Genomic DNA, 13,251 nt, shown 5'->3' on the forward strand with positions numbered 1-13,251 from the left:
CGGAGCACACGCCCCCGTCCACTCCCTGCATGCCACCACCACGGGACCCCACCCCACGCCGCGACACCGCCCCTGGATCACCACCCACGTCCCCATCCCCCACGCCTGTCTCCCCCGACAGCTCCCATGCAGCCATCCCGCCCGCGCCACCTGTCCCGCGGCTCCCACCCCGTGCTATACCGATCCCGCCTCCTGCCAACGCCCACCGCATGCAGACTCGAGGGAAATCGGGTTTTGCTCAACCCAAAGTTCTTCACGCCACTGCTCCCAGTATTAGTCCGATTCCCTCCTCCTACCGCGTCGCACTCAAGGATCCGAACTGGTACGCCGCCATGCTAGAGGAATATAACGCACTGATTCGGAATGATACTTGGTGTTTAGTGTCTCGTCCTGCAGGTGCGAACGTCGTCACGGGCAAGTGGATCTTCCGTCACAAGTTCCATCCAGATGGCACGCTCGCTCGGTACAAAGCGCGCTGGGTGCTTCGGGGGTTCACTCAGCAAGCTGGTGTGGACTACGCTGAGACCTTCAGCCCAGTCGTCAAGCCGGCCACCATCCGGACGGTTCTGAGCCTCGCCGCCGGCAGGTCGTGGCCCATTCATCAGTTGGACGTCAAGAACGCCTTCCTCCACGGTCACCTCTCCGAGACGGTGTACAGTCACCAGCCGTCTGGCTTCGTCGACGCTGCCTCGCCATCGCATGTGTGCCGACTGAACCGTTCTCTATACGGTCTCAAGCAGGCGCCGCGCGCGTGGTTCACGTGCTTCACCACCTACCTACGGACGCTGGGCTTCGTCGCGTCTCGGTCAGACTCGTCGCTCTTCGTGCTTCGGCGCGGTGACCAGCTGGCCTACCTGCTATTGTACGTCGACGATGTTAGGAATATGCAACTTGTATTCCCATGAGGCCATAGGCCGATATATATACATGTACAGGTGTGGTACATATGCAGGAAACCCCTTATACTACGGGATAAATACAAAGGGGTATACATGACTTATATTATAACTCCAACACCCCCCCTTCAAACTCATGGTGGAGGAACAACACTGAGTTTGGAGAGATAAAAGCCATGTTGTGCTCTAGTCTGGGCCTTCGTCAGGAAATCCACCAACTGTAACTCGGAAGGCACATACTGAAGAGCAACGACCTGATCCTGCACAGCAGCGCGCACATAGAAAGCATCAACACCAATATGCTTGGTGAGCTCATGCTTCACAGGATCGCGCGCAATGCTAATAGCACCTGTACTGTCAGATAAGAGCAGAGTCGGTGTAGTGACAGAAACACCAAAATCCTGAAGTAACCACCGTAACCAAGTCACCTCTGCCGTCAAAAGAGCCATGGCTCGCAACTCAGCCTCAGCACTCGAACGGGAAACTGCAATCTGTTTCTTCGTCTTCCAGGCAATGAGAGAACCACCAAGAAAAACACAGTAAGCAGAAAGTGAACGGCGATCAGAAGGATCACTAGCCCACGTAGCATCCGAATAGGCCTGAAGCTGTAAAGAACTGGAGCTAGGAAAGAATAGACGGTGAGAGATCGTGCCCCGAAGATATCGGACAACACGAAGGAGATGACTATAGTGAACCGATGTGGGAGCAGAGACAAACTGACTCAGAATATGAACCGGATAAGAGATGTCCGGACGAGTGACAGCTAGATAGACAAGACTGCCAACGAGATGACGATAACGCGTCGGGTCAGGGAGAGGAACACCATCAGTAGCACGAAGGTGAACATTGAGCTCCATAGGAGTCTCAACAGTGCGCTCGTCAGTAAGAGCAGCACGAGCAAGAAGATCCTGGATATACTTTTCCTGGGATATAAAAAAGCCATCAGAGGTAGAAGAGACTTCAATCCCAAGAAAGTAGCGAAGAGGTCCAAGATCAGACATAAGAAACTGCTCACTAAGACGTGCCTTTACAAAGGCAATATACTCGGGGTCATCCCCAGTGATGATCATGTCATCAACATAGAGAAGAAGAGTCCGACCACGAGGAGAAAGGTGAATAAACAATGCTGGATCATGAGCACTTGCTGAAAAACCAGCAGTAGTGACCACAGAGGCAAAACGCGCAAACCAGGCGCGAGGGGCTTGCTTAAGGCCATAGAGAGAGCGACGAAGACGACATACCATGCCATCAGGAACATAATACCCAGGTGGTGGCTGCATGTACACCTCCTCACGCAGCTCACCATTAAGAAAGGCATTCTTAACAAAAGCTGAGAGATAGACCAGTGGCGTGCAGAGGCAACAGCAAGAAGTGTACGAACAGTGGTCATATGGGCCACAGGAGCAAAAGTCTCATCATAATCACGACCATGCTCCTGCTGAAAACCACGAGCCACAAGACGAGCTTTGTGACGCTCAAGAGAACCATCGGAGCGAGTCTTAACCTTGTAGACCCACTTACAAGTGATGGGACGGACTCCGGGAGGAAGAGAAACAAGATCCCAGGTACCAGTGCGTTCAAGAGCCGCAATCTCCTCTGCCATCGCAAACTGCCATTCAGGATGAACGACAGCCTGACGATAAGAAGTCGGCTCAAGAACAGCAGCACCAGCATTGGGAAATCCAAAGCAATCAACAGGCGGACGAGGACGAGAACGCAAGCCATAAGTAGGCTGAGGGGAAGAGGACAACTCATCCAAGGAGGCATCCACAGGTCGTGAATGACGAGTGTAATGCTGAGGAAAAGAGGGAACAATAGAAGGAGGAATGGCCAAGGTAGAATCGGGGGGTGACGACGAAGAAGTCACCGGAGATGAAGGTGTAGAATCTGGTGAGATGCTAGGCGAGGAGACCGGAGAAGATGGTTGCTGCTGCAAATCGACTAGAGGTGGAGAAGCAGAGGGGGTGGAACGAATAGGCACAGGCGCGACGGGGGTGATAGGTGAGTCAGGAAAAGTGAGAAAAGAGATATCCTCCACTGAAAAAATCGAGGAAGATGGGCGTGGGTAGAAAGGACGAGACTCATCAAAAGTCACGTCGCGAGAGATACGCATCCGACGACCGATAGGATCCCAACAACGATAGCCCTTATGCTCATCACTGTAGCCTAAGAAGACACACTCAACAGACTGAGCGGTCAGTTTGGTGCGTTCGCGAGGGGCAAGAAGAACATAGCAAACACAACCAAACAAGCGAAGCATCGAATAATCGGGAGAACGATAAAAAAGACGCTCAAAAGGAACGCCACCCTGCAAAGCAGCAGACGGCTGAAGGTTGATGAGATAGGCGGAAGTGGAGATAGCCTCGGCCCAAAAATGAGGCGGAAGAGAGGCGGCGATCATCATCGCACGAGCCGTCTCAAGAAGGTGACGATGCTTGCGCTCAGACACGCCATTCTGAGCATGAGCACCAGGACAAGAGAACTGGGCAAGAGTACCCTGCTCAGCAAGGACTCCACGCAACATCTTGGAGATATACTCTCCAGCAGAGTCAGCACGGAAAACACGAATAGGAGTAGAGAACTGAGTGTGAACCATGGCAGCAAAACGCTTATAGATAGATAACACCTCACTACGAGAAGACATAAAATATATCCAGGTGTATCGAGGGAAATCATCTATAAAAATAATATAGTAGCGATGACCTCCTTTCGAGGCAAAGGGAGCTGGACCCCAGACATCAGAGTGAACCAGGTCAAAAGGACGCTGAGACATAGTGTCACTATGAGGATAAGGTAACTGGACCTATTTACCAAGACGACAACCCTGACAGTCTAAAGACACACCGCCGGAGACAGATCCAAGAAGACCACGTCGAACTAAGGATGAGAGACGAGAGCCACACAAGTGACCAAGGCGATGATGCCACTGCTGAAAAGAGCTGGTAGACAAGGCAACAGAGGGGGAAAGACTGGCGGCGGTAGCAGCGGAGGGAAGGTGAAGCCAGTCAAGCTCCCAGAGACCCTGAGAGTCACGGTGTCGGGGGCCAGCACCAAGGAGAGCACCAGTGTGACGGTCCAGAACAGAACAAGAGTCAAAGTCTAGAATCACCCGACAACCGGAGTCAACAATCTGACCACCAGAAAGGAGCTGCATGGTAAGTCGAGGAACATGAGCAACATCAGGAACATGAAAAGATGAGGTGCTAAGAATGCCTCGACCATTAACCGGGAGGGAGGTACCATCAGCAGTAAGAACATGAATAGGAGAATCAAGAGCACGAATAGAAGACAAGGTGGATGAATCATGAGTCATATGAAAAGATGCTCCAGTATCAAGAATCCATGGAGATGTACCTGACTGTGTTGAAGGTGGTCTCACAATGCCAGAGGAGTCAGTAGCAGAACCAGCAGAAACCGTCGGTGAAGAACCAGAGCATGCAGCGAGCAAACACCGAAGGCGCGTAATCTCCTGCTCAGTCAGCAGCTCAACTGAAGAGGTCGACGTAGATGCACCCGGCAATGAAGAGCCGGAGGCAGTGAGCAGACCACGAAGTCCCACAATCTCCTGCTCAGTGAAGTACATAGCTGAAGTAGACGACGCAGTAGCACTGGGAGAGGAGCGGCCACCAGGCCCACCACCACCTGTGGAAACCGCCAGAGGAGGCGACATAGCATAACCAACATCATCCGTAGAGGCCGGTGAAGGAGACGAGGGCACATGCAGACAAGCCCCAAGCGCCAAAGGAGGACGCGGGTCAAGAGAGTCATATGCATCAACACATCCGATGGGGGCCGTGAGAGGAGCCGGTGTAGAACGATAATCACCGATGAAAGTCGCAGGAGGAGTCGATGTAGAGCGACAATCACCACGTGCGAGAGTCGCCACAGGGGACGATAGCACAGACGAACGAGCACCAAGCGCGGAAGAAAGGCACATGTCCGAGACGGGGTCAGTAGAGCAAACACTGAAAACTCCGTCAGGAATCACCGGGCGGCGAGGGACAGCAACATAGCCCGATGCAACAGAATTTTTTTTTGCGCGAGAGAAAGCAGCAAAATCCGACGAGAGAGCTTCCAATCGGGAACGGGACGGGATCGGGGAGCGGCAGGCAGTCGAGCAAATAGTATAGAGAGAGCCGCGAACGACGGGCGAAGTTACAGATCGGGCCCGATCCGACGCGGACGGCTGCGGCGGCAGGTCGCTGGTCCCTTGGCGCGGAGTCGGAGCCCTCGGACGGCCGATGAGGGAGCGGGCCGCCGATTCCGCCGGAGGGAAGGAGGCGTCCCGGCGTGGAGGTCCCGCCGCGGCGAAGATTGGGGAATCGGTGGGCGGGGTGGGGATTGGGGGCACGAGAGAGCAGCGCCGGAGCAGGATGAACCTGCAGTTGGTGAAGGCGCCGGACAGCAGCACCGCTCGGAGAGAAGGACGGCGGCTGCGTGGACCAGAGATTGGATCGAGAGCATGAGTTGCGTGTGCGAAAAAAAACCTAAGGCTCTAATACCATGTTAGGAATATGCAATTTGTATTCCCATGAGGCCATAGGCCGATATATATATACATGTACAGGTGTGGTACATATGCAGGAAACCCCTTATACTACGGGATAAATACAAAGGGGTATACATGACTTATATTATAACTCTAACAGACGACATCATCCTCACCGCTAGCTCCACCGCCGTGCTCCACTCTGTCATCGAGGCTCTTCATCGCGAGTTTGCGATGACCGATCTGGGCGCCCTGCACCATTTCCTCGGCGTCAATGTCACCACGACTGCGCGCGGGTTGTTCCTCTCTCAGGAGCAGTACGCCTTGGAGATTCTCGACCGAGCTAGCATGCTCAACTGCAAGCCCATCTCCACTCCGGTCGACACGTTGGCCAAACTCTCCACCGACACCGGGCCACTCTTCCACGACCCGTCTCTCTACCGCAGTTTGGCTGGCGCTCTACAGTACATCACACTGACGCGCCCGGACCTCTCCTACGCCGTTCAGCAATGCTGCATGTTTATGCATGCGCCGCGTGACTGCCACTTCCAGCTGGTGAAGCGCATCCTACGGTACCTGCGCGGCACGACGCATCTCGGGCTTCGGATCCACCGCGACACCAACACCGACCTTGTGGCTTACTCCGACGCCGACTGGGCTGGCTGCCCCGACACTCGCAAGTCCACCTCGGGCTACTGTGTCTTCCTCGGCCCCAACCTGCTCAGCTGGTCGTCGAAGCGCCAGAACACCGTCTCCCGGTCCAGCGCCGAGGCGGAATACCGGGCGGTCGCCAACGCCGTCGCTGAGTCAGTTTGGCTCCGCCAGCTTCTCGGTGAACTCCATTAGCTTCCGTCGCGTGCCACGGTGGTCTACTGCGACAACATCAACGCCACATACATGGTGAGTAACCCGGTGCAGCACCAACGCACAAAGCACATTGAGATCGATCTCCACTTCGTGCGCGAGCGCGTTGCCCCCGGTGAGATACGTGTCCTCCATGTGCCCACGAGCTCGCAGTTCGCCGACATCTTCACCAAGGGGCTGCCGACGGGCGTCTTCCTCGACTTCCGGTCCAGTCTCAACATTGGCGAGCCCCATGCTGTGACTGCGGGGGAGTGTTGGAATACGCCACTTCCTCACGTCTCGCGTGGCTGACTGGCAAGACTGATTCCTCAGGCTGTCCAACGGCCACCTGCATTACGTGCGTAGTTATCCCTAGAGTTTAGGCACTATCGGCTCTTGCCGTTGTAACCACGATCCACTGCTCTCTCTCTCTCTCATTGTAATCTGTCTATATGTAGCTCTGAAGCAATGAATACAAGCAGTGTGTGAGAATAACATAACTCAACTGGGGGAGGGCTCCACCTGAATATATTACTCAAAGAGGCCAAATACCAAGAGAGTGTCACCCTCTTGGTTGGCTGCTCGAGTTCATAAGAAAAACTGGATGAAAAAACCTAAATAAGTTGACCCCATTTATGAGGAAAATCGGGCCGAAAACCATACAATAACAGTAGTAGAAAGAAAATGGATGCTGAAGAGAAGCGAAGACAAGCGAGCATACGCAGAAGTATCATCACCAACGGAAACACAGGCAGATGTGGGGTGTTGACGAGGGGTCACAATACCAAGACTTTGTGAGCCGCCGATCCCCATGGCGCAATACAGGAGCATCCGCAATCAACCAGGTCTGATCCCCACGGTGCAATATAGGAGCATCCACAGTCAACGAATTCCCATCCTCACAGTGTGATACAGGAGCATTCACAATCAACGAGTTGTGAATCCCCACGGCATGATACAGGTGCATCCACAATCAACGAGTGTCATAGCATGACTGCAGGCCCATAAGAGGGGGTAGGATATTCGAGGAATGCAAGCCGAGAGAGCGCCTGCGCACATTACTCCACAAAGACCTTTTGTCTAGTTCATTTACTGCCACCTGCTAATTTAATAAGAGGAGCAATTTCAGGGACAGCAGACGGCGGGGCCAAGCAGATTGCTTTTCCCCGTGTCTCCTCTTTTTTCCCCATGCCTGGAAGATCTAGGAAGGTTAGGATATGGAGGAAACAGAGGGCAAGGGTTTCGTGTCATGGATTAGTGTCTCGTGCGGTTTTCTTGTGTAATCCTTCTCATTATGATTTGGAAATTTTAAGCTGACTTGTTGCATTTTATCAAAATTTTCATGACATTCATATTTGAAGTAGTGATATTTCGTGCGTTCATCTTGCACTTGATACTTTTTGCCTCTGCAATTCAAACCTTGAACTTCTACTTGTGCATGCAGGATATCTGGCTTCATATATGCTCCTTTCTGCCAATGAAAGATGCTGCACGTGCTGCTTGTGTTTCTCGCGCGTTTCGAAGTTCATGGAAGTGCCGTCCCAACCTCAGCTTTTGTATGGAAACATTGGGCTACAATGTAGATGCACGTAGACAGAGTAAATTGACAAGAGATTACAACAGCAAAGTTAGCCGTATTCTGAGAAGCCACTCGGGCGTCGGTGTGAAGACACTTCACCTTGAATTCTATGGTCCATATGATGGCGACACCAATTCTTGTCTCGATAGTTGCCTCCAGACTGCCATTGCACCGGGGATAGAAGGACTCTCCCTTCGACTGTTGTCTCCAGAGGGTGTTCCATTCTACAAAGAGCCTAATACAAAATCCCATGCTCACTCTTATCTGATGGGTGTCGAAACTCCGTACGTGATCTAACATTTGTAGGTTGTGCCTTCCACCCCACCGTAGGCTCTGGTTGCATGAGAAGCCTGACGAATCTGTCTCTGAGTTTTGTGCATATCACGGGGGATGAGCTGGGGTTTCTTCTTTCCGGTTCTTTTGCTTTGGAGCAATTGGAACTCAGCTGCTGCCGTGAGATAAATTCCTTGAACATACCTTGCCTACAGCGTCTCAGGTGCCTGAGGGTGTTCCATTGCGACATACTGCAAGTGATAGAAAGCAAAGCTCCAAATATCTCCAGTTTTCACTTTCATGGTGATCAACAAGTACAACTATTACTCGGAGAATCATTGCAATTGAAGAAAATATTCATATCACATTCATGTGTTCTCAGTTATGCTCGTTCCATGCTTCCGTCCACCATGCCAAATCTTGAAAATCTTACTGTATATTCGGTGGTTGATGAGGTATATACTCTACAATTTTTAGGTGTATGCATATGGCTGCAGGTAGTTATTATATAGCAATGGGGTTAATCTTAGACATTTTTATGCAAGGTGTATAGTCCGCCAATGCTGCCAAGAAAATTCCTCCACCTCAAATATTTGGATATTAAAATATTGAGATGGACCTTTCCCACGGCCTGTGATATTCTCTTGTTCATTTCTTTCCTTGATGCGTGTCCTTGCTTGGAGACCTTCAACCTAAATGTAAGTAACTGTTTGCCCTGCTGCGATATTTATTAGTGACTACTCCCTGTGTATCAAAATATAAGACATTTTTTGGCAGTGTCAAAAAATGCCTTATATTTTGATACAGATGGAGTATCATTTAGAACTATGAATTCAAGTATGTTGGCTTTTCATCTACAGACACCAATGTGGCAACGAGATCACGATGATTCGATCGTTGAAGATACCTCACATTTGGGGCGGATTCCAGGACGCTATGACAATCTGAGGCATGTGAAGCTTACCAGTTTCTATTCCACAAACCTCTTGGTTCAGCTCACATGTCATATTCTGGAGCATACACCATCGCTCGAGTGCCTCACACTGGACATAACTGATGGTTGGCCAAGGTGTTCCGACAAAAGAATTGGCAAATGCTATGTGAGCAGGGCTACTCTTGTGGAAGCCCCTAAAACGCTTGAGGCTATCCGGACTTGCATCGAGGGAAAAGTTCCCTCCACAGTCAAGTTAAATGTCCTGAAGCCGTGCAACCGATGCCATGATGTTGACTATTAGGTGTCAAGCTATCGTGATTACGGAATGAACAGTTATACTGTATAATTTTTAGATGGATTTTCCTTTGCGAAAATGTTGTTCAGAGCCATGGTCTGAAAAACGTCTCTCTTGTGCTTTGCTCAATCTGTCCATTTTGTTAGCCCTATAGTATCAAACCTCTCTGTCTTGTTTGTTCCTTTTTCGGCAGAGCTCTAGGCTTTTATTTGAGCCCAAACATAGTGGCTACGTAGAGTTGGTAGTATCCCTAAATAGTGTTCAGTAATGAGATTACGACCCTCTGAAGATGAAAAGGTTTGCCTAGATGGCTACAGAGGCCTGTTTCTTGGTCTTGCTTGCCTCGATTCGGAGCAGCAATTCGGCAACCACTCATGTATAGCTAGAGGCTTATGATTACTTCCGTGGTTACTTTTCATGTCTTTCTGATTTATTATTTGATGGTCGTTTCTTGTTCGGGGTTATGGATCAGGAACATAGGATTGAATCCAATCACGAGCAATATGTTTGCATTGTGATTTGTGAATCTTCTATGGAGGAAACTTTCCACTTGAGACTTACTGTGTAGTCGATGCATTTGATACTTAGGCACTGTTCGGCAACCCTCCACTCCCCCACTGCAGAGCGGAGCGCGTGGAGCGCCGTTCTAGCGACTCCTCAGATTATGGCTGCATGCCACTCCGCTCCCGAGCAGAGTTGTTGGGGAGTGGGAGGGAATCCGAACGGGGCCTTAGTGTGGTTGTGGACTTGTGGCGATCTTGAGATTGATGCATTAACTGCGGAGAAACTTTTTAGTTGGATTGGATCCTAATCATCATGAAGCAGAAGTGCCCAAAATACAGTAATAACTGAACTGATGGTTCGTAGGTGAGAGAGATACCATCAACATGCTATCGGTTTGATGTCAACTTTTATCCAGATGTTGGTAGCAGCGGGGCACGTCATCATGTGCACAACAGGGGCACAATGCATTGGTTAGTCTATTACACAATGGTCATCGCGGGTCGTGGCATTGGTTAGTCTATTACGCAATGCAAGCTCGATCCCATCAGTGCCGGGAAGGTATTGGCTAGGTTTTTTTTTTTTTTTTGAATTTTTGGCTACGGGTTTTGGGAGGATCCATATGTCTGACCAAAAGAGTCATCTCAGAGAGGCGGTGTAGGTGGCTGTAGACTACTTTTGCTAAGAAAGAAGCATTGCTTCCCTGGAGAGCAGCAGCGGTGAGTATCGTAGGAACCAATCCTTCCAACGCAAATGTTGAGAGTGGAGAAACTCAGTAATATGGGTAAAGTACCTTGACTATGTTCTATTGACACCTTAAAATTACATTGTTGTCCCTCCGTTCCACAATATAAGAACTATAATGTCAAAAACACTCTTATATTATGGGAGGGAGTACATGGTTAAAGTAACCTTTATAGAGCCTCCTGCTCGATTTAATTAATGCATGCACTTGGATATAGGCAGATTATGTATGTCATAGTCATACACGCAAGAAACACCCAAATAACCAATTTAGTTCCAGAATTTCGCTAATAAAACAATGGATTTGCTAATTCTCATCTATTCCTCAACTTTTATAAGACGTTTTAGGTTAGTGATCTAAAACGTCTTATAAAAGCTTATAGAGGGAGTAGATGAGAATTAACAAAGCCTCATCTAACTCCTACCTATTTGATTAACCAAAGAAAAAAAACCTATATATTTAGTCTATTACATAATTACATGTTGCGAACAACATGTATGTTTCAATCTGCAGCTAATATTCATATTCTGCAAGTCCTGATATCATAGCTTATCACGGCTGCAATTCCCATCTTCAGGCCACGGCCGCGAGCATGCCGGCAGCAACGGTGAAGAGCACGAGGGCCATCTGCGCCGAAGATTGATCACTGCCGGAGGTTGTTGTTGTTGTTGGTGGTGGCGGTGGCGGGGAAGTCGACGACGGCGCCGCAGGAGACGACCGTGGTGGCTCTACCGATCCTGCTGCATTAATAGTCAAACCAAAGCTCTGATCAGACATCGACCGAAAGTGTTTCCCATCGATCTCGGTGTCAAGCGACTACCAGTACATACCTGAAGGTGGCTGAGCCGCCGGCGACGAAGCCTTGGGTCCGGACTCCGGCTCGTAGGGAGGAAGTACCACTCCTTGCACTGCAAAATTCATCGATCAATTAGTCGATCGGATCAGAGTTCAGTCGCGCACATAGGTAGAGAGTATACGTAGTTCGATCGATCATGCGAGGCTTGGTATGGTGGCTACTTACTGTCGCAGAGCTGGATGGGCGGCTGGACCTGGCCGCAGCTGGTGGGGATCTCGAGGGCGTGGGTGACGTTGACGTCGTAGCCGGTGGAGCGGCCGTAGACACCGTTGGCGATGTAGCAGAGGCAGAAGGGGTCGGCGTTGAAGGCGGCGCTGTAGGCGTCGCAGCAGGCGGGCGAGGCCGCCGGCGCGCCCTCGTACATGAACGCGTGGCACGCCAGCAGGCCGCCCAGCGTGTCCCGGCAGTACTCCGTCCCGGCCGCCGCCGACGCCGAGGGGGCCAGCGCCGCCGCGGCGAGGACGGCGAGCGCTAGGAGGAGGGGAGCAAACCTGGTGCTAGACGCCATGCTGCGAGATTGATCGGCGAGTTGGTCGTTTCTAGATCGCGATTGAGGTGTACGTATGCATGCGGGGGCGCGCAGCTTATTATTTATTGATGGGGCGTAGGGGTTGGTAGAGGCGTCAATGTAAGAGGATTTATATTTTGAACGGAGACATTGCGTCGTGCAAGGAACAGACAAGTCAATACACAATACTCTCGCTATTCTACGCCTCCGAGAAAAGTAATTCTACCCATGTATTGGAGATTCGAATCCATGCAGTCCTGGGCTCGCCCTTGATCTATTGGAGATTCGAATCTATGCAGTCCTGGGCTCCACAATATTTCACGTGTAGGAGTAGTTGCTTATTTTATTGATTTTTTTAGATTATATTTTACTAAAGTTTATTTCCCTGTATTCTGTCAAATACAGTATGTCATATCAGCCAGTCATTATTCTCCACACATTGTACTTTTTTTAGGGACTCCACACAGTGTACTTTTGGCAGAGATTTCACGAAGACTTGCTCCACCCACTGTACGATAATATGCTCCACCCTCCGACGCCTTTTCACATTAGTTTCATGTTTGAAATCATTTTATCTTGCGAAACAAAGTGAAATTTAAGATCTGCTTGCATCTTTATGTTGTTGGTGACGAGGGTTTTGACTTTTGAAACAAGAATACTCCAGAAAATATATTGTGGATGGGAACCTAGCCCAGAGGGAAGAGCATGGTTGTGTGCCTTGGCAGACCCAAGTTCGAATTCTGTGGGCCGAATTTATTTGGCGGATTTAAAACTTGGTGTCTCACACCCTCCTTCTTAATTATAATGCCACGGGGCTCCTCCCCGAAGGTCTAATTTTAGAAAAAACATTGCGAAGTTTTAATTTAAGTACTAAAACATAGTGGAACTCTACGAAACTGTTAAACTTGTATCATGTTTACTATATCAAAACATGGTAAAACTCTATGAAACTGTTAAACTTGTTTCATGTTTGCTGAACATGATGAAAATCTCCAAAACATGGTGAAACTCTATGAAAGATGGTGAAATTATTTGAAACATGCTTTTCGAAGTATCTTAAACAGAAAAAATCATTTTGTTTTTATCAAGTTTCATATATATGCCATACGTTAGATCATTGCACATTTTGCACTGCCAAACACATTCATATAGAGTCTCTTTCATATTCATAGCAAGAGCTATGTTTACATTTTAATGAAGCTGATAAGAGTGCACTAATCCTTATTGTAAGATGTTGCTTCTATCATGAGAGAAAATAAAAAAATGTCAAGTGACAAAAAAGGAAGAGAAAAGTGTCAAGGGAGACAAAAAATGTGTCAATGAGAGACAAAA

At 49.6% G+C, this 13,251-nt stretch overlaps 1 protein-coding gene across 2 annotated transcripts; it reads right to left on the reverse strand.

Annotated features, from left to right (window-relative positions):
• Positions 1–10,842: 10,842 nt before the first annotated feature.
• On the reverse strand, positions 10,843–12,026 carry LOC123125088 (non-specific lipid transfer protein GPI-anchored 19). Of its 2 annotated transcripts, none has more exons than XM_044545623.1 (3): positions 11,577–12,026; positions 11,386–11,463; positions 10,843–11,292 (listed from the first exon to the last, which is right to left on the reverse strand). In XM_044545623.1, the coding sequence occupies exons 1-3, from the start codon at positions 11,917–11,919 to the stop codon at positions 11,129–11,131; spliced, it is 585 nt and encodes a 194-aa protein (XP_044401558.1). In that variant the 5' UTR covers positions 11,920–12,026; the 3' UTR covers positions 10,843–11,128. The 2 variants fall into 2 exon arrangements, with proteins under 2 accessions (XP_044401558.1, XP_044401557.1); XM_044545622.1 differs by having other exon boundaries at positions 10,843–11,295.
• Between the last annotated feature and the right edge of the window lie 1,225 nt (positions 12,027–13,251).

This window comes from Triticum aestivum, chromosome 5D (assembly GCF_018294505.1).
Source record: "Triticum aestivum cultivar Chinese Spring chromosome 5D, IWGSC CS RefSeq v2.1, whole genome shotgun sequence".
Classification (NCBI taxonomy): domain Eukaryota; kingdom Viridiplantae; phylum Streptophyta; class Magnoliopsida; order Poales; family Poaceae; genus Triticum; species Triticum aestivum.